The sequence below is a fragment of the Trachemys scripta genome, chromosome 5 (assembly GCF_013100865.1).
Source record: "Trachemys scripta elegans isolate TJP31775 chromosome 5, CAS_Tse_1.0, whole genome shotgun sequence".
NCBI classification, from domain to species: domain Eukaryota; kingdom Metazoa; phylum Chordata; order Testudines; family Emydidae; genus Trachemys; species Trachemys scripta.
In genome coordinates, this window is record NC_048302.1 from 60203804 (window position 1) to 60226102 (window position 22299).

General features: G+C 37.9%; 1 protein-coding gene across 1 annotated transcript; it reads right to left on the bottom strand.

Annotated features, from left to right (window-relative positions):
* Window positions 1-163: 163 nt before the first annotated feature.
* On the bottom strand, window positions 164-14343 carry CTSO (cathepsin O). Its single transcript, XM_034771526.1, has 8 exons — window positions 14299-14343; window positions 13162-13270; window positions 11096-11229; window positions 8024-8191; window positions 6905-7026; window positions 5187-5350; window positions 4572-4664; window positions 164-2160 (listed from the first exon to the last, which is right to left on the bottom strand). Exons 1-8 carry the CDS (start codon window positions 14341-14343, stop codon window positions 2126-2128), a joined length of 870 nt encoding a protein of 289 aa, XP_034627417.1. The 3' UTR covers window positions 164-2125.
* Between the last annotated feature and the right edge of the window lie 7956 nt (window positions 14344-22299).

The window sequence follows — 22299 nt, forward strand, 5'->3', positions numbered from 1 at the left end:
GGAGCATAGCATCAACACAAACAGCAAATATTGTGAGACACAGGATAAACTGGGGAGAGTTAGCAAAAAACTGTAAGTAAACAGAAACAGCAGCCATTACTGGAACTTCATAAAGCTTTTCTTATCCCTTCAGTACACTTGGAATATAAGAATAGGATACAAGTGAATGTTCAAAAATTCTTTATTTAGAAAGAATATTGTTAAAACACATATTCAACATTGTAATTAGCAAACTGTTCAAATTTAACAGTGCAAAATATTTGTAAAATCTCTTCACAATTTAACTAAAAGTTACAAATGTGTTTTTATAAAAAATGTAAACATTGATTCACAATTATTTCCACACAGCAAAAACTGACTACCACAGACAAGAAAAACAAAAATTCACAAAAGTTACTAAATAAATAAATGATACTGGAGTGTTTTAAAATTCAGAAATGACATTGCTTTCTACTCTTATGTTCTACAGATCAAAAAGTTCAATGCCTTTATAATCACGTTTCAGAGATTTCCTCTGACCAACACATGGAGAAGGGCAGAGATAAATGGGTTTTGTATAGAAACTAATCCAGCAATCTATGGCTAGAGGGATGATCTCTATGACAAGCCAGTTAAAGGTGCTAATTGGGGAAATACAGAGAAAATGAGGTATCTCAGTAGCCGTTCTTTATTCTCCTGCTAATAATTAGTAACAATTGATGATTAGCTCTGAAAAAGGATGGACTGTTAGAAGACTGATATTAATATGTAGAACACAAATTTAGTGAGTTATAGGCATCTTTTAGCTATGACAATCATAGTCTGAATTTCCCTTTTGCCTTTGGCAGAAGTGTAATTAATCGAGGTAGAGAGAGGAGATTGAAACAGGTGCCACTCCAACACTTTTTAAAGAACAAAATGGCCCATTTGCAACCTTACATGCAAAGAGAGGGTACAGCAGATATGCTTTCATATCTCAGGTTAATTATTGCTCTCTGAACTAATAGGTAGTCAAGTACATTGGAAGACAAGAACTATTAATTCATTCTGAATTCTCCAAAATGCCCTGGCACTACCCCCCCCCCCCCCCAAAATTTCCTGCCTTGAAGAGCATAAAAACTAGATTTAATAAGACATGAGAGGCGAGGGTCAAAGACACTCAAAGGAAGAGGGTGAGCAGAGATGAAGTTACATGGTTACACAAGAAGGCATATATACATTTTGATGGTTCCATCACTATGTGGTGTGCTCTCTTTCCTTCCCCGTGCTTCTTTTAGCCTTCACGATACAAGTGAGCTGTTAGGAGAGATTATAATGTAGTTGCAACCTGCTTGTTTAGGTATATAATGCAGACTGGCCCATAAGAAAACTGAAGAGGAGAGGCAGAGAAAGCAGAAGAGAGAAAGTCCATGCTAGTGCAAACAGCACCTGCTGTCAAACAAAGTTACAAGAAAGCCAATTCAGGCACTTCAGAAAGTGCAGGAGTGATAACAAAGAACTGTCATTTCACACAAGGGTTTTGAAAATGAAAGACAAGAGGAAATGGAAAGACACATCATGTTTCTCCTCTCATTAAAGTGCCTTCAGACTGCACCCTGCCATACCGCTAGATTTCTGGATTGAAAACTTTCAGCAAACAACATTATCTCCTGTCAATTCTTCCCTTGTTCCTCATTCTGAACCAATTGTGATGTTAGTGACATTTTAGGACTCGCTGCCAGGATTTGTAAGTGGGCATTATTTGGGACCGAGAAACTTCCAGTGCTCCATGCCTTCCATCTAGGGTTCCCATTTAAAATATTTCAACAGGCAGTGCATAAAGCTCAAACTTCCAAACTGACCACCAGAGCGTGACTCTTGTTTCATCTTTCTTTCTCAGAACCGAGGGTCAAGTGTATGGTATTCTGCTGAGTTGTCTGTGCAACCCCAATCAGATTTAGGGTCACAGACTCTGGAAGCTGAAGTATCTTCCTGAATTCTGGATGCGCCATGTCTGTAATGCCCAGCAGACCAATCCCTCATACTAAAATAGTTTTTAAAAATTTTGAAGTAAAATTTCTTCATATTGAATAAGTATAAATTTACAGAATACCAGTATCTGCCAAATGACTGCCAGCAGGGTGTTTTTTTGTTTGGCCAGTCGGTGTCAAACAAACACAGATGAAACTGTATCTGCTATACCTAGAAGAAGTAAAACACAAACTAGATATTGAATAAGTATTAAGAATACATTTATTTCAAACTAAACTTGCTGTTCATAGCCAACTGAAACTTAACCCCCAAAAATCCTACTTCATGAGCCAGTATAGGTGAAATGCAAAGAAAAAGGAAACAAAACTAAACTGTTTTGCCTTTTACTCTTTTATATCATATGAAAACAGCTACAGTTCTCACCCTCCCCCCCCCTCCTTTATTTTTCACATTAGAGCTCTTCGGTTCTTTTCTTGGGGAATTTAATGCAATTCTGGTGAACTTACAATGTGTTAGCACAACAGGATGTTGAAATGTGAGCTGTAGTTTTCCTAGTCTAAGACTCAAAATCCTTTCCCTTTTCCCCTACGGACTGGAAAAACTGTTGGTAAAATTTTACCATTCCAACGTGCTGTCATGTTCTAGGTCCTCCACAGATTACGCAAGGCCCATTACAGAGAAATTTGTGGCCCCAGTATAGCATGTTTTCTGGGGCCCCACCCTCCCATTTTACCCCCATTTCATCCAAGTTACAGATATTTGAGGGGCCCTACTACAATTGTCCCCCCTTTCCTACTCTCTTATTAGCCCTTCTAAACATCCTCCAGGAAAAAGGTAGTGGACAGATAGGGTGAGTTAAACAGCCATGTGTAGTGAGTGGTGGGCATGCCACGTTTTCGCCACCAAAAGCTCCAGGAGAGAAAGTGACTCAGCAATCCTTCCTGAGGATGCCCAGAGTGCAGGAAGTCCACACCCCTGTTCATTTCAACCCTCTTTGAGTAGCTGTACTTCTCCCAAGGGTGCACCAAAGAACAGTCCCTGTATTCTATCTGAGTGCAATTGTGACAGGCTCGTGTCCGAAATGAGGAAGGTGGGAGATAGAAGGGAAGGCTTCTGCATCCATATAAGGGCCTATCACAATCTAGTCCTAAATCAGAACTAATGTCTAATTCAAAAAAAGAGAAATTCTGAACAGAGAAAAACTAAGATTAATAAATTCACAGAATTTCTACTGCTCCCCTCTGGTGAATTTAGGGCACAGGCAATTTGGTTTTGTTTCTTTGCTGAAGAAGGTTAAGAGACAACTGGGTTAATGTGAGAATTATTGAATTAGCGAGCTTTAATTTTACTGATTGTTCTCTTGGTCCACCTCTACAGCCGGCTTGCTTTAGTTATCATGACTCAAATTAACAGTGTTACCAGGTAGCTAGTTCATACAATAATAAATGAATATTATCAAATTTAAACATCTAAATAAGGGCCCAAACTTCCTTCCAAGTGGGACTGGGTCTTAGGGGCCCAATTCGTGTTGCCCTGATCTTTGTGTAATCACATCATTGCAAAGTGGGTGCAAAATGTTATCCAGGCTGATTTGATACTTGTTTATACTCTAGTGCAAAATGAGTAATTGACCAGCCAAGATACTGAGCAATCATGAATCAGGACCTGTACGAGTGAGATATGGGGTTTTATGGTAGGTAAGTCCAAAAAACTGACACACCGAAGCTGAGACAGACTAACAAACCCAACATTGCATTAGTTGCTGTTAGGATTCCTGTACAAAAGGTAGACAGAATAACTACTAGTTCAATTATTGTAATCAGATGTGAGACCCTCATTTGGGAATAAGAGTCTGATCTTGTGAGCTGCTGACGAGACTTCATCTCCTCACAGAATCAGACCCTAAAAAAAGTTCAAAATAAAAATGGCAGATGGTCTTTGTCAGGAAACTTGGTGAAGGGTAATTTAGGGACTATTCTTGAAGGAAAACCTACAGGCAAGAACCCTGTTTCCTTTGCAGAATCACCGGGCTGCGCACAGGTATAACATGTTTGCAGATTTGCTTGCAGGACTGAATCCTTGCATAATAAGGTTTTCTGTGCCCATGTAATTTAACTAAACTAACATGTACTTTAACTTGTTATGCCTTAGAGCTTTACATTTCCAAAGTGCTTTATAAATATTAACTAATCATTTAAATGTATGAATTAGCTCCACTAGCAAAGATTCAGAGGGGTAGCCATGTTAGTCTGTATCCACAAAAACAACGAGGAGTCTGGTGGCACCTTAAACCTAACAGATTTTTTCTGGCATAAACTTTCGTGGGTAAAAAACCCACTTCTTCAGATGAATCTTTTTATCCACGAAAGCTTATGCCCGAGTAAATCTGTTAGTCTTTAAGGTGCCACCGGACTCCTCATTGTTTTTAGCACAGATTTTGTTTTATTTACGTGTTCTTTTTTACCTGCACTCATCTCGTCCTCTTTTTATAAATAAAGTGATTTTGTGTTTTTATCATCTGAACTTCTAGCTGAAGTGTTTTCCAGATCCTTTCACTTATATGGAAAAATATAGCCCAGCATGTGCCTTTACTGTTCAAACCAATGTTTTGTTTGACTTACCACAGACATTACTACCTATTTTAATATGAGCATAACCATTTATTCCCCATGTGTGCCCCCACGAGTTGCGTACTATCCAGTAAGGGATGCTACCTGTAAAAAGAGAGATTTTTTCATAAATAATTACAGAAAATAGCAAATTTGGGAAACCCAATAAAACTCTTAACGCATTGTCTAATTTATCAGTCATTATAATGTTTCACAGTTTATGCTGACTTGATGTAATGATAGTGGAATCTACTATTAACAGTATAGCCAACAAACTCATGTCATACTGCTGCTGGTACAGCATAGCCTCATTCTTGAGGAACTAATATTGAAACACTATACTTACATCATATACTAAATTAACAGAATTTGTGCTAACCTCTATTTTTATTGCTATGTTGTCAATTATGCTCTGCAAGGATGCTCTGGGGGTCTGTCTGCATGGATCACATTGCAAGTACAGAGCCTAGATGGGCTCAACATTTAACTATTTTTTGTTTTAAGATAGATAGCTTAAATATACTAGTTTCTAACCTCTTTTTTTTTAAATAAAAGACAACATTATTCAGTGAAGCAAAATACATATAAAAGCCACAGTTTTGTGACTCTAGCTAATGAAATTTTTACCTGTTCTATCAAAACCGGTGATGAGAACAGCATGATTTGCTTTTCCACTGGAGCAGTGATACTGTATGATCCCACCCAGATAATCCTGCCAGCTAACTGCATCTACTGTCACTGTCAAAGGTCCACAGTTAACAAGCTTCTTCATCATTTCGTCTTCCTGGCCACTATGAAAAAGATAAGTCATAATCCATAACTGTTAAACTTTAATGTGTCAAAACAATCTCCAAGTCACTCAGCTGATTCTGTCCAATTTAATATTCAAATAACCAAGCTGTTTCCTGTAAAAGTTAAACTTCACAGGTTTATATGTCAAGATGAAAACAGGGTAAGGTAGGAGATACAAAGCGAAGAATTTGCCTGTATTAAAGAAATGATAATTAAGTAGATTTTGGGTACAATTGCAGGGGAACAGCAGGTACTATGTAGCTGCGACTCTCCTCTTCCTCACTTAGAATGTGGCTTTTGACAATCCATGAAATATGTTAACACACTACAAAGAAAACCTTAATGAGTCTTTAATATGTTCTTTGAAGCTCAAAGCAGCTTTCCGCCCAAAATGTAGGCTTTGGACAACTGGTAACTAAGGCTGTATTAGAATATGTATTAAACATTACATTTTAGCTAACAAAATGAGCAATTCTAATGAAATATAACTAAATATTTTAGTGTAAAAGGATATGCTATACAATGAATGTGTTGGTAACATCACTGGTCAATCATTAATAGGAATTTCTAAATTAGTTTATCCACTTACACTTTTCTATGGTTATTTTAAATGTACTGCTCTCAGAACAAAATCAGTTAAATCAAGTGATTAACACCCTCTCACAATTTTTTTTTTACTGGAGTTATACAATGGTCCTAAAATATTCTCAGCCACTCCAAGTATGTTTAATTTGGTTATTACCAAAATTATTCAGTAATAAAGCTATAGAATTACTTATTTTTAGCTATTTATGTTTGGTTGTCATCCTCCTGCTACTGGAATGATTTTTCATATGTTGTTTCTGAAAGCAAATTGTATTGTACTGACAATTAAAAAAAATTAGAAAGTCAACTTAGTACAAAATTAAAAAGAAAACAAGTTGTCTTTACCAATTTCAGTCAATAGCAGTGTTTGCTCAAGTCACAGGCTGGAAAGTGAGGGATGTTTGCAGTGGAAAGGAATGCAAATAGATATGGACTGAAGTAATCAAATGCTCACTGGGTTTTTTTTTTTCAGTGAAGTTTGATGACAGCACTAGGATCTGTTGTTCATGAGGTATAGGTGACTTAACTTTCAAAAAGTATACGCATAAAATTGAAACCAAAGAGAGAGAGTGCACTTTGACTTTTTAGTAGCTGAAAATGATTTTTACTCTGATCCAGACCTGAAGAAGAGCTCTGTGTAATTCAAACACTTCTCTCTCTCACCAAACAAGTTGGTCCAGTAACAGATATTACCTCTCCCACCTTGTCTCTCTAATATCCTGGAAATGACATGGCTACAACAACTGCATTTTACTCTTACTGTGATTTAAAAAAATCTAGACCACAAATGCCCAAATGAATATGATTTTATATACGGTGGCAGGATTAACATATACCTGCATGATTGACTAATGCCATCAGTAAAAATAACCTTTGGCTGCCCAATGCAGTGAAGGCTCTGACTTCACTTCATAGCCCATGGACACAGGAAAAAGGTACAGCAAATAAAAAGAATGAATAGTGGTTACCTGAAGTCATACGCAGTATAATCTGTGATTGAAACTCCAAAATCAGAGGGCTGGAAATAATGGCACAGTCCTGTTTGAGCTTTAAAAGTGTATTCAGAATCTTTCACCAATTTTACTTGTGTCTGTAAGAAGATATATTAATGAATGTTTGGTGCTAAAGCCAAAGAGGGTATAAAAGCTGGTGTCTTGAGTAATCTCCTGGCATTGCAGAATTCCAAGTGGTGTGGAGCCTGTGCATTCATGCACACTAACCCCCGACTGAAGTTTTAAGAATCACTGACCCCTCATGAGAACCTCTGTAAAATATTGTATTTACAAACAATTCATCTTATATGGCCAAAACCTCAAACCAGCATCTGAACAGTTGGGGCTTAGCTGGCAGGGGAGCACTCACAGAGGAATCCTTCCTCTCCAGCCACAGTGCAGCTGTGGACCTTCTACACAGGCTACTTCCACCTACTGGCTAATGAAACACCATCTGTACGTCTTGTATGCCTTTGGTGGAGGGCAGAAGATCTATGCAGCAATGTCTCTATGCAGTTCAGCTTCCTGAGCTGCTATGCAAGGAGCCCATGCAGAATGGGGATGCACACTCCATATAATGAAAAATTAAATTTCTCATCTGGAGCTGTTACTATCCTGGCTCACATCCACCTTATTCTTCAGGATGGGAGAGCTCTTTAAATAGAATAGTTAGGCATGTAAATCCATATTATGACTGTTAAATAAATGGCTTATTTTACAGTGGCATGGAATGCCTGCCCCTTCTGTTTGTCTGAATGGGAGCTTAGGTTCTTAACACCACTGAAAATCAGGCCCTAAAATTCAGGGTGAATTGAAATGAAGATGCTGTTGAATTCCAGATGCTGTTTTGCTCACAGTGCATCCCTGGGGGCTGATTTGTTGAATTCATAAGCAATGCATTTAAATCTTCCCACTTATACATAGCTTCAAACTTTGGTGACTCTGGATTCCATGTGAAACTAACTAGATTCCAATAAGTTAGACATGCTGTAATCCATGCACGTTTTGTGCTACCTGCTGTTTTTTGTTTTTATAAAATACATTAGTATGGAAAATCTATAAGGAACAGTTTAAGATTTATGAAAAGACTCAGACCTGATTCAGCCAGCTGAGAGCACTAACAGTAGAGCCACCATGGCAGCCGTAATTGTTGTATGAACAGTCAATGACCTGCTGTACACTGAGTTCTTCCAGAATATTCACTTTGATTGCATAGGCAGATTCTATTCCACCCACAATGCTGAAAGCCCAGCAGCCTCCACACTGGGGGGGAAAAAATCCAATATTTGTCATTGAACAGTTTTCTGCCTATAACTGCTAAACAAAACAAAAAAAGAAAAGGAAGTAGTTTAAATATAGTATGTTTCTTCTTATTGTTTTAATTATTGAAGCATCAGCCAAAAATCACTGTAAACAGTGTCTCCTTGTATCCAATATCATGTTTTAAAATTAATTTAGTCTTTTTACTATTTGTTATAGAACTGTGAATTTTCTTCTCCATGATTTAGCATTCCTAATTTCCTATTCTAAGAACTCTTTCTATACTCCACCCCAATTTGTCTTTGCTAACACTAAAACAATCTCTTCAGTATACAGAACCTAAACCACTCTCTGTCCTAGAATAATATTGTCCTAATCTGGGTTTTGACTCTTTTGTTACGCTATTTTCAACAGTTATGTTTAAATAATTCTTGTTACAGAAAGTTGCTATGACTAGTTTATATTTTGAAAAGCAACAACTAGGTGAAAGGATGAAAGGACAACGCATAAAGTGTGAGGCACCAGGCATAAATGATCTGAGGAGCATGATTTAGGGTATGTCTTCATCACAATAAAACACCCGTGGCTGGTCCAGATCAGCTGACTCAGGCTCACGGGGCTCGGGGGCTCTAAAATTGCAGCATAGATGTCTAGGCTTGGACTGGAGCCTGGGCTGTGAGACCCTCCCCACGCACGGGTTCCCAGAGCCCACACTCCAGCCCAAGCCCAGACATCTACACTGCAAATGTATAGCCCCGCAGCCCGGGGCCCACGAGCCCGAGTCAGCTGACCTGGGTCAGCCATGGGTGTTTTATTGCAGTGCAGACATACCCATAGGGTCTATCATACTATGAAGAGTCAAAAGAGAGAATAGTACTGGGCCAGGTTCTCAGCTTTATACAAGTTACAGATAATGCAGCACTGAATGAGGGGCATCAGAGTGAATAATGACTCCCTGATTCTCCTCCTGGTCTTCGATGCAGGTTAGAGCAGCCTAGTGTTTGCTTCAGCCAGCTATGGTCTCCAAGGGACTGTAACCAGCTGGAGATAGCTGGAGCCAACTTTGCTCTGGCTACCCTTCTGCCCTGCCACTGATATGTCCCTGCCTGCTCCCAACAGACTACCTGTAGGGTTTGTGGAAAGAGAGGCACTGGAGTTGAATTCTACATCCACTGGAGACTTCCCCACACTGAGGGAATTCCCAGCAGAGGGTCTACGGTCAATAGCTGCTCCCTTTTGAGCCACTAATAGATGCAAATAACAAGGCTGAGTAGTAAATCTTTCTCATTCTGTTTAGAAAAATACAAAGGCTTGAGCATGTAAATCTGGGGATGTAAATAGTTTTAGTCAATCAGACTGGAGATTTAAAAACCATAGATGTATCAAGTACATACTTTTATATAATTCTATAGCTTGTAGACATTTTAACTGACCTCTACACAGGTAAAGGTACTCAAATATAATGTATATGGGAGTAATTCTTTTCCTTATACTGGTGTAATTTAAAAAGCAGTACATAAGCAAAACATATATTATATAAGGTATTTTTGTTCTGATCATACATTAAAAAGTAATGTTTGTTGCCTATAATCAAAGGAGTTTAGAAGTCCTTTATATATTCCAAGAAACTTCATTATGCTGTAAAATCTAGCTAATTAGAGCTTTGTCTTATCAATACTTTTACATCAGTTGGATTTCCTCTTTTTAATGAATTTACACATTTATTGTGTCTATGTTGTTATTTTTTTCAGACCAGCCCTCCCATACACTTGTGAAAACAAACTGTTTAAATCTCAAGAGGCTTTACTGTTGCATGTCAGCACTGCATTCAAAGAACTGCTCTTGAGTCAGTAACTCATACAGTGTAGAGCAGAACCGATCTCAATATCAGAATTTCCATCCCAAATTCGGATAAAATATCGACATTTTTCACAGACAATGTTCTGAAAAATTTGGATTCAGAAGCATTTAAGTGTTTTGTTTTGATACTTGTATTGAAACAAAATATTCCAACACTCCTAAATCAGAACATTTCATTTCAGTTTTTCACAGCAAATCAAAACATTTCATTTTAACCGAGTTCTGCACTGAGCTGCGTCCATCTGAGGTACAGGAGAATATCAGGGTTAGGGTGCCTCATGACCCACTTGCTCTCTGTGGGATGGACTCCCTGGTCATGTTTTGATTTAGGATGACCAACTTGAAATAAAATATTTTGTTTAGATTTTCTCAAAGGAAAATAAAAAAATGTTGGCAACATTAACATTTTCTTCACAGAAAATTTTGGTTTTGCAGAAGCCACATTTTTCTGTAGAAAAACCATTAGACAGAAAATTTCCAGCTAGCTCTAGTATGTCGATACATGGTAGTCACATCATTTAATGAAATTAAGGCAGTTCCAAATATTTTATTGTTTTGGGAAATGATCCCTGTCCACCTGTATATCCCCTTCTGATCGCTATGATCATAGTACCCTTTTTAAGCTTAATAGTGCCTTTCATCTAGAAGGATCCTAAAATACTATACATAAAAATAACACCACCCACCATTGAAAAGCAGCCATCTCTGAGGACGAATACACCGATATTTTTAGCAGAGCACAGCAACATTAGTGTACAGCAAATAAACAGACACTACGTGAGAGTTTTAGGTAGGCAAAATATAATCTCTATCATTTGAATTTGAACAGGACCCTTAGATTAAGCCTACCTTCAGTCAATGCCACTCTACAAATTAATCAGGCAATGATGTACGCTGAGATGCATCATATGCCATGTAGAACTCATTTTCAAGCCTGAGCATGCTACCAGGAACAGTCCAGGTAGGAGAAATGTATTAATCCCAGTCCATAATATGTGCAACGATAAAATACTGGATGTTAGGAAGAAAAGAAAATCCAGAACTTACTGTTTGCTGATTTCTCACTTTGGTGACCACATTCTTGTCCCTCCAGTCAAATTTTGTTGGTAACGGTGTTTCCTTTCTCTTCAGCACTTCTGTGTATCTGGGAACTCTGTAAGGTCTGCTTCTTAAATAAATAGCTAAAGAGAGACAAACAAGCTATTACAGTTTAAAAATTGTTTATAACATTACAAAAAGAACACTAGAAAGTTATTAAAATCTATTTGTGAGCTGTAGTTTTGAGTACCATACCGCATTTTAAATTCTTTTCAAACATATAAAGATAAAATTCAAGTAATCCAAAACAATCACTATATTCTAGATCTATTTTAAAATATTTTGAATTTCTAGCAAAGGGGAAATCTCTTGAATTTGAGTGTGGGCCTCTCTATTAAGGGGTTCTATTAGAGCTGGTAAAAAATATATATATATATATATATATTGGCCAAAAATTGATTTTTGGAAAACAACCTGATTTTTTTCACTTTTAAATTTTTCGTAAAATTTGTTATTTTTCATTTTGGTGGAAAAAATCCCATTCATTCTTAATTTTTCCCTTCACTCCTTCCTTCCCCCCCGCTCACTGGAAAAAGGAGGGAGGGAATAAAAACAATGAATAAGCACTGAAAAACAAATGGCTGTCAAATGAAAATTTTCATTGCAATTGAAGCCTCATTTTTCAGCAAAAATATTTTTGATCTGTTCTAGATCTTACTAGCCAGTGCCAGTGTCTATTTCACTCATCATTTCAGTCTAGGCCATCATTTTTCCTTCCAAAAGGCTGATGGATTGAAAAAACAGCCCACAAATTTCAATAGATAAACCCACCACGATTTTGGCCACCACAGATATCTAATTGCAAACAAGTACAGCTGTGGCATGGCAAAGTTGTTTCCAGTTTAGATGATGCACAGTTTTCAGTTGCATAAAGTGATGAAGAATAGCTTCACAAGGGAAGGATTTAACTCCAGAAGTGTTTAACAGATACATTTATGAATGCAATAGGCAATAGCCACTTAAGCCACACATTTATCCAGGCCTAGTGGACAGGGACACAGGAAACCTGGGTTCTATTCCCAGCTGTGCCACTGGCCTGCTGGGTGATATTTGACAAATCACCTTGCCTCTCTGTGCCTCAGTTTCCCCACCTGAAAAATGGGGATAATGACAGCTAATGATAAAAAGTACTGTAGAAGAGCTAGGCATTATTACTGTGCTGTAAAGAGGTAACAGTCAAGACAGTTTAAGATTTAGGGCAAAAGAAGACTGATTTTTTAAAAAGTCACAGGCATTAATTTTACTCTTTTTTGTATCAGATTTTGTAAAACTGTTTCTTTGTATGTCTGTACATAAAACCATACTCTATGACCTTCCACTTGACATATAGTTTTATTTGTGTGGTGGTGCTTGACAGAGGTTTGGAGGGTTGGCAATGGACCTTTCATCCAAACCTCTTTCACAGATTGGCAATTCCATTGTGTCACCCCAGTGTGGTCAGATCCAAAGCCCATTGATGTCAGTGGTAGTCTCTCTCTACTTCAGTGAGCTTTGGATCAGGCATTAAATTGGAGAGTCAGTCCTACAAAGCCTAAACATGATTTAACACAGCTAGACCAGCATATATAGCAAATGTGTGTGTTTCTTTAAGGACCATCACAATGCAGAAGTATTTTCAATCAGTCTTTAAGAATACCTAGATGTTTTCTCTCTCAGCATAAAAATCAGTTCAGCACAATTCTTTTAATACTTCATGTGTAACAGATCAGCCTTTCAATTGACAGCTGTAGCTAAAGGACCTTCTTAATAACCAACAGAAAGAAACAGACAACTGTATGGTTTCTGAATCAGGTTCAAGTTCTGTGACAATCCAACCTTGCAAAACCAAGCGAGTGTGGAGAGCACTGCTGTAGCATTCAGACATACTTACAAACAGAGACTTTAATCAATACTAAATATAGTTAACATTTTGCTAATTTGAAACAGTTTGTTAATATGACACAGGAAAAGGGAAGGGCAAAAATTACAGAGCAAAATAATAAAAATATGAGATTAGCAGCATGCTAGTTCTTTACCTTTAAAATCTTCAGCAAACAAGTGAGAAAACTGATTTATTCCATAGAAAGCAGTCGTGTTGTCATCTGATAATAAAGAATTCAAACTCCCAATTCTTTTAATACTTTCCTAGAAAAGAAAATTACAAATTCCTATTCCTTTAAGAAATGTAACCATCTTTGTAGGGCTTGTAGAGTTTGCCCAACATCTACATGTCTGAGTACTAAGCATATTAACCAAGGTGAAAACCACCAGTGCTTGCAGCATTTAGGGACAAAACAAAGTTGTGTCATCTTTATTATGTGTTGTATTTAGTTGTAACATTTTCTATCAACTTTCTGTGTTTTAAACTGTCTCTTACTTTTGTTGTAGTTTCTTTCCATTCTTGGCTTCACTTTACTTTTTCTTTCCTCTATAGAGCACAGTATATCTTTTCCTTTGCTGCCTTTGGGGTCTCATTTTTTCTTTTCCTTCTCTCTTCCTAAAACCATTACATCTTTTTTCTTTCTTTCTTTCTCTACATCACATACCACTCTCTCTTTTATTCTCTCCTCCCATATATATTTTTTCTCTTCTTCCACTACCCCCTCCCTCTCTCTAAGTATAGGTTCACATATAGATATTTAGAATACTTTGCAAACTTTATTTTGGGTCAAGCAAATATGGCCATTTTGAAAAACAGAAGATGTAAGTTATCTGGTATGGAAGTTGCTGATGTTTTGTTTTGTTTGTTTATGTTTAGTGGTTGTATGCCTTTGTTTGGAGTTTAGATATTATACTCTATACATGATTTGGCTCAATTTATTCAGCTGTGGGCTACTGGAAATGCATTTTTTAATATTATGGATGGGCAATTGTTTTTGAAGTAATTTTTTTCTTGTTTCTAACATTTTATGTACCGATTGTATCTCTCATACACACATACATATACACACAATCTTCTCTCTTCTAACTTATCCCATCAATTCCTCATCTCTCCCCTGCCCACTCCCACTTACGCATCCAACCAATGTATTCATTCACACAATGGACTAGAAAAGTTTAACACAAACGAAATAGCCAGAGAACAAAACCTAAAAGGGACAAAGGCTGACATGAAGGAAGTCCCTCTGCCTAAGTGAAAAGCCAACTCTCTGCCAATCTGCTGAGAGTCTTACCAGTGTGCTGAATCTAATCTGTAGATTGGCAGGAAAATACTGCATCACTTTGAACTGAGTTCACATTTGGAAGGTTTTCTATGCAACCACATGGTTGGAAACTTAATTTGTATTTAAAACTAGAGATTTAAGGTACCAGAGAAGCTGATGACAATTACACAGGAAAGCTCTCTACTTGGGCAAGTCAATATTTCAAACTTTGTTCATCTGTTTATTATTTATTAAGCATTCTAAGTGAGCACATTCACGTTCAAGACCCATTTATCATTACAATCCCTGTCCTGAAGAGTTTATGGTATAGAAGACAACCATAGAAAGAAAGTTGGAGAACCAGTGGAAGGGTTTATCTTAAATAATTTTTTCAAAATATTTTTCATTGTTTTTTCTATTGTGGACTTGAAAAAGCAGTGGATCTTTAGAAGAATTTTTGAATCTAAAATCATGCTTTTTTCCCTCTGTCATAACTATAAAGGGAAGGGTAATAACTGTCCTGTGTACAGTACTATAAATCCCTCCTGGCCAGAGACTCCAAAATCCTTTTCCCTGTAAAGGGTTAAGAAGCTCAGGTAACCTGGCTGGCATCTGACCTAAAGGACCAATAAGGGGACAAGATACTTTCAAATCTTGGGGGGGGAAGGCTTTTGTTTGTGTTCTTTGTTTGGGAGTGTGTTCGTTCTCAGGGAATGAGAGGGACCAGACATCAATCCAGGTTCTCCACATCTTTCTAAACAAGCCTCTCCTATTTCAAACTTGTAAGTAAATAGCCAGGCAAGGCGTGTTAGTTTTCCTTTGTTTTCTCAACTTGTAAATGTACCTTTTACTAGAGTGTTTATCTTTGTTTGCTGTACTTTGAACCTGAGACTAGAGGGGAGTCCTCTGAGCTCTTTAAGTTTGATTACCCTGTAAGGTTAATTTCCATACTGATTTTACAGAGATGATTTTTACCTTTTTCTTTAATTAAAAGCCTTCTTTTTAAGAACCTGATTGATTTTTCCTTGTTCAAGATCCAAGGGGTGGATCCTGACTCACCAGGAGTTGGTGGGAGGAAGGAGGGGGAATGGTTAATTTCTCCCTGTTGTAGATCCCAAGGGGGGTTGGAACTGATTCACCAGGAGTTGGTGGGAGGAAGGAGGGGAATGGTTAATTTCCCCTTGTTTTAAATCCAAGGGGTTGGATTTGTTTTTACCAGGGATTTGGTAAAGGTTTTTCAAGGTTTCCCAGGAAGGGAATCCATTGAAAATGGTGGCAGCCGAACCAGAGCTAAGCTGGTAATTAAGCTTAGAAGTTTTTCACGCAGGCCCCTACATTTGTACCCTAAAGTTCAAAGTGGGGATCTCAGTCTTGACACCCTCCTAGAAGTAAGGTTCTATTTTCTTAGGATCTTGCAGAAGCAGCATATTTTACAAGCAAATTTTCAAACACTTATGGTCAAACATAAGGGTTGTGGGCAAAAAAAGGGTCCAAAAAAGGGTTGTGGGCAAAGTAGGGCCTGTGGAGCCTAATGCAGATTTATATACTAATACAAAATGGACTGCAGATATTTCCTCTGGTAGGTCTGGGTTCCTAAAACTGCTGCCCAAGGAGCTTCTGATAGCCTAGAGGAGTAAACAATGCACAAAAGGGTGTTATAAGGGGAAGCTGGCCACGAAAGGACAAAGTGGTCTGCAAATTGAAAAAGCTGAACAAGAACTGCTGCATCTGATGACAAACATTCATGTCATCTCTGGTACTTGCTCACTTATTAACTTATGAGTATCCAGCAGCTGACTTGGCTACTTATTTGAAAGAATATCAAATTGGAATGACAGGTCATTTCTTTTTTTAAAATACCTCAGAAATCAAAATACTCAACAGTTTGAAGATGCATCAGAATATAAAGTAGTAATTCTGCACCACAGAATATTGTGAAAAGTATTTATGCTGAAAGATGCAGCAGTTACTGCTCAACTGTATGTAACATTACAAAAGTATTTAAAAATATTGGACAGCATCAGTCCACATTAAATAAATGCAAGGGACGTGTAATTATTATACATTTTATATCCTATTTCCTAGATTCTGAGGAAGAAAAAAGCATGCTACAGGACACTCACTACAGCTGCCCCAAAGGACCAGGAAGAGGGCTCCTTGACCGCTACATACATTTGAAGGGAACTAAGGGCCAGATTTTAAAAGTATCTAGATGCCTAAATACTTCGAAAAATCTGCCCCAAATGATGAGGAAATGTGAATTTCTAAAAGGTTTGCATCAAAGAATCTCCTTATAAACTACAAAACTTAGTAAAACAATCTGACTTGTTTCAACTTGTTTTACAGCCACAAATTTTAGGATGAAACCTTAAAAATTTGAGATTCTGCCTCATATATATATATATATATATATATATATACACACACATACACACACACACACGAACCCATGGCACCACTTTCCATAAAAACAAGGATTTTCCTTTTTACTGTTTGCGTAGTGCTGCTCTCCAAACCAACAAAACAAACAGCATCGAAGAGATCACCTCCCCCTCCAAGCCACACTTCTGGTCAGCAGAGCCCCTGGAGTTGGAGAGACCCTCTTATAGAAGAGGTGTTGCCAACATTACACTGTCTGTGAGAGGCCCTCATCTTTGGCATTTCTTCCATCCCTCCTCCCAAATCTGTTGACATTCAGCTCATGCTGCAAAGTGCATCTTTTTACCAAGGCTTTTAGAAAGGGAGGGGTTTCGAAAAGGGCTTGCATATATGATATATGGGCATACGAGGGTGTTTTGGGCTACGGTTGCGGTAATATTTAATTTGCTCTTTCTAGCTGATCATTTTGGGGTTTTGCAAAACTGCTGGTCATTTTTTACATTTGTATTTTTTAAAATATTAGTTTGCAAGGTCCTTTGGGATGAAAGGCACCTATGTACATGTAAAATATTATTAGTGTTAATAAAGGAAAACAGCACTATTATCTGAAAATATGAGGCAGGGAATGAGTGACAGGGCATTTGATGATGTTCTGTTCATTCCCGCTGAAGCACCTGGCATTGGCCACCGCTGGAAAACAGGATACCGGGCTAAATGGACCTTTGGTCTGACCCAGCATGGCCATTCTTATGTGGCCTCTATGAGTCCAGGGTTTCAAGCCAATGAGAGGGGAGCTGGCAGAGTTCAAGTATACAGAATTTAGTCCCACAACCTTACACACTGGGAGTGACTATGAAATTCCAAACTATGAAAGGAGTCTGCTCTGCATCAAACCTGGAAACTAGAAGAGGAGAGTAACAAATGCCACCATCATCTGACTGAGAACTGGGCAAATTCAGAGGGTTTTGTTAGATCAAGGCTGACACCTTATGGGGGAAATGAAAAATACAGGTAGTAGTTTGGGGAAAGCTTTCCTCCAAACAGAGCCAGGGTTTTGTGGCCCAGGAAATCCATTGCTATGCCTCTACTTTTATTTTGAAGGAAGATTTCAGTTTTCCTTTTCTTTAAAATGTCAATGCAAACTTTAGTACACAATGGTGAATGAGGCCCAAAGTGTTTTCAATCCTCTGACTAAATATCCTTTCCTTCCTGAATTGATCCATTTGTAATCACTTGTCACTTGCAATGTTACAATTCTACTCATTCTCCAGTCATCCATAAAATTCCAGAAAAAACAGGGTAGACAAGACATGATAGGTCCAATTCTCCACTATGTTTTGGCTGGTGTTATCTATTTATATCCATGCAAAGAATGCATAAGCTGTAACCATTCTGATTTGCTGATATTTCACACCCACTTAAAACATTTGTAAATCATTACACAAGGTGAAAGATAGTGGAGAATAAGCCATATATTTAATGTGAAAAGCCAGGCATCANATAAATTTGTTAGTCTCTAAGGTGCCACAAGTACTCCTGTTCTTCTTGTTGAGAATAAGCCACTTCCACCTTAATTGAATTAGCTCGTTAGCACTGACCCCCCCACTTGGTAAGGCAACGCCCCTCTTTTCATGGGCTGTGTATTTATACCTGCCTACTGTATTTTCCACTCCATGCATCTGATAAAGTGGGTTTTAGCCCATGAAAGCTTATGCCCACATAAATTTGTTAGTCTCTAAGGTGCCACAAGGACTCCTCTTAGGGGTGAGATTCTCCCATGGGTCAATTATCACACATCTAGATTCTACCTATTGTGGGGGGTTTACAGCTTTTCCCAAGGTCTGGAACTGGCCATTGTTGTGGACAAGATACTGAGATAGTTGCTGCACTATTGGGCTGAGCCAGTCTGGCAAGTCCTATGTTCCTAAATAGGCCCTCATCTTTCCTGACTACTTTAAAAGAGCCTTAGGATTTCCAGCACAATTTTGTTTGACCCTTATACGGTTTTGTCTTGATTAAACAACTTTTTTTGTTTGTTTGGGTTTTTGTTTTTCCTGGTTATCTTGGGTTGTCACTTAATCCTGCAAACAATTATACACATGCTTAACATTAAGGACTTCAGTCCCATTAAATTCAGTGAAACTAGTCAGGAGTTTAAAGTTAAGCATGTAGGTATGTGTTTGCAGGATTAATGCCTATGACTGTTTACACTCTGAGTGTATGTGAAAAGGATAAAAATCCTTTTGTAAATTTCTATCACTTAAGCTCTAGAAGGTGAACATTTTAGCTATCTCAAAAAGAACAGGAGTACTTGTGGCACCTTAGAGACTAACAAATTTTTGTGGATACAGACTAACACGGCTGCTACTCTGAAACCTGTCATTAGCTATCTCAGGTTTTATTTATAAATAAGTAATATGTTTACATGATTACATTTATTGCATTACTTTTCAGCTGGTTTGATTTCATAAACATTTCTGCTCCTTCCCTTATGTATTTGTTAAAGCATAATAAAAATGTGGAAAGGCATTCTCTTTCCTGCCTCACTGGCCATAACACACCTAGTCAATCTCGTGATTCTGTGGATAGGAAGTAGGGTTGTTTTACCGACTCTGAAGGTGAATGGTCTGAACCATGAAGCTGTTTACCTTTGCTTGTACACTATAATATAACTACAAACTTTGTGTCATAGTACCTGCTTTTAAAAATCAAACTACAGTGTTAGTGCTGATGACCATTTGTGACATTCAGTGCTTCTGCTGACAATATAAACATAAATTTAAAAAAATGCTATCTAAATGCAACGTAAGACTTGTAAATTTCAGTTTTGGACTACTATATAAAAAGTGTCTACTTACAAGCATTTGTTCAGGCGTCAAAAGTCAGAAGTTACTTGTCATAGTAGCACCTCCAGTTATGCTGAGATGAAATGTTGCAATCAAAAATAGCTGCCTTTTCCTCTCTGCCCCCAAAAGGTAGGAAAACAAGGAGAATAGGGTAAGTGAGAAAACTGTCAGAAAAAAAATAATGAAAGTAATGAAAACCGTCAGTCAATGATACAGGGCATAGTTCTACTACCACTGATTAGAAGGAAGGGTTGGGGAATACTTTGGTGTATTGGATGGGGTAAGAGTACTGGAAAGGGATGTTATCCCTGTGGGGGCAGAGTTAAGGTTGTGATTAGTGGACTGTGGTGTACACCAGTTGTGGTAATGGTAAGCTATGTGTCTGTGCGGAAAACAATAGAGAGTATGTACGCTCATTTATGTCCTTTCAACTGCCACATTCTTACTCTCCTCAATGCTACCACTGGTCTGATTTGCCATGTGCCAGCTAATGGTTGATGATTTGCTGACGGTGGAACTGTAGAGGGAGTTTGTATTGTAGTTGTACTCCTCACTGAAGTGCAGCTACCTGTTTTGTAGGGGTAGGCAGATGAGGATCCTGGTAGCTGAAAGTCTGTGGGGAGTTCAGCTACCAGCTGGTCTATCTCTGTAGTTCTTTAGCTGGTGAATCTCCTTTGACTTGCCAGTTCCTATTATTAATCTGATAAGTGTCATCATTACAATGGGATCAAATACATTAGCCTACCTTCCATAGAGATGCTGTAATGGATTTAAGACCAATGAACTATGCATTATTTTCCTAAACTTTGAGAAAAAGCTTAAAAATCATTTACCCAATCATGCTGTGAAGAGCCCAGTTCATGCTGGAACATTGTTTGAACTTTGTTACAGGAAGTGGATATTTGTCGATATGTTGTAGGGGTACTAAGGCATGCATATTTTGAGTTTGTTCAAGGTTTCCTTATTCTGATTTAAGATTGTTTGGACTACAAAGATTATTGAAAATGCTAGACAAGCTGCTGTAAACAATTTAGATGCTTTCCATGGAATGTGTAGCATAAAATCCAGAATAACCCAAAGAGTGGGCAAGGGCTTATTTTATCTATGTTTTTACTTTTGTTGGGTTGTGTTTTGTATCTGTCCTTTTCCACTTGTCTTTATTTTCTGATCCATATTATAAGTATCAAACCTATTGAATGTCAGGCCAGCATGTTTTTCGGGTTTTATCAATGTACCATAGCCAGTCCAAGGTTTGGTTTTGTCTGTTTCTCAGACACTGTCTCTGCGAGTTCCTACCATAGAGAGAGAGAGAGAGAGAGAGAGAAACTTTATCTATCCATGTGACTACACCTCCAAATCAGCCTTTCCAATCAGATTTTAGTTGGTTCAGAGATCCTGGCTACTTGAGGAAAAAGCCACCATTTCAGCCTGCAGCTGACAATGGTTGCCAGATAATTCCCACCAGACTGCCAAAGCAGCATCTGTTCTTTTTTCCTTTTCCTTTCTCCTCTTCTTCTGATCTTTGTGTTTGTTTGTGTTTGGTTGAAGAAAGTTACCTGACAAAACCAACTTTCTAACTAAGTTGAGCACATTTTGGTTGTAACATGAGTAATATTCCACCATCTCAGAAGAAAGTTGATAAACAAAAGTTAATTTTGTAGTTTGCAATTTTTCTGACATACTCGGACTAATAGTGAAGAAGATTAACTTACTATTTGCAATTAAAAAGTAAGGCTGAGACAGTTGAAAAGAACCCTAATATTAGACCTGGAATGCAGAGTTACATGTACACTTCAGAATAAACCAGTAATCACAATGGAATCCACGGAAGTTCTTGTCGCAGATAAATCTGCCAGCGCTGTAAAGTGATCATATCTGACTTTATGACCTCTTTCCTTACCCCCCACATAAGCAGTGTTCGGGAGTGGGCCAGGGTTGTGACCATGGGTGGGAAAGTGTAAGACTAGAGTTCACCAAACTCCGGTGATTCTGGCCCAGCGGAACAGCTATCAGGGGACCATTCCAGCTGCTTAAGTTAGAGCAGTGCTGTTTTTGGTGCTCTAATTCTCTTTGGCTAGAATATCTTGAGGCACATGCAAGAGCTTGGAGAGTTTGAACCATTCAGATTCTGATAGTTGTTTCCCTGATGTAAATCCAGAATTGATTTAAGTGAAGTTACCACAAATTTACAGTGGTGTAATGGAGAACACAACATGGGTGAACACATAATAGAGGATTAGAATGGGAACTGGATATCAGGAATAGTATCAGTGATAGCAAATGTAGAGATGCAAAGGTTAAACAGATGAACAATCAATTATTGCAACCACAGTGTCTGCTTTTAGAAATACTATTGGAAGATGTTCCAAGGGCTCAATGGAATCTGACATCATTTAGACAACTTGATGAGTTCTGATCTGATAAGTATAAGATGTAATTATCTTTTTCTAATTCAACCAGTAGATATTTTGCACTGGGCAGAAAAAATGCCTGATCCATGTGTCCTAGTAGATAGCTGGATTTGAATGTAGACAATTAGCTAAGATTTTATGATGGAAGGTGTCCTGGCTCATAAGCTAGTTGTCTACTTTCTGGTCAGGAACACACACACACACACACAAAAAAATGCTTGAAGAGAATCCACATCTCTCCAGATCAGAGATAATTTAGCATAATGTTATTCCTGATCTTGGCCCAAAGAACAGACTGAATTTAATCACCACATACAAGATCAATGAAATTATTAATCAAAGGATTACAAGGCAGTTGGTCTGAAAAGATACATCTTTAGCAAATTCAACTTATT

What these genes read in the sequence shown, in the direction of transcription:
- CTSO (XM_034771526.1), bottom strand. Translation starts at nt 14,343, where the DNA reads ATGCAGTATTTTCCTGCCAATCTACAGATTAGATTCAGCACACTG. An exon ending in AGATTAGATTCAGCACACTG is followed by an intron (nt 13,271 to 14,298) that starts GTAAGACTCTCA and finishes TTTCTTTTCTAG; the next exon opens with GAAAGTATTAAAAGAATTGG. An exon ending in CTCTCAGCTGGCTGAATCAG is followed by an intron (nt 7,027 to 8,023) that starts GTCTGAGTCTTT and finishes ATCTTCTTACAG; the next exon opens with ACACAAGTAAAATTGGTGAA.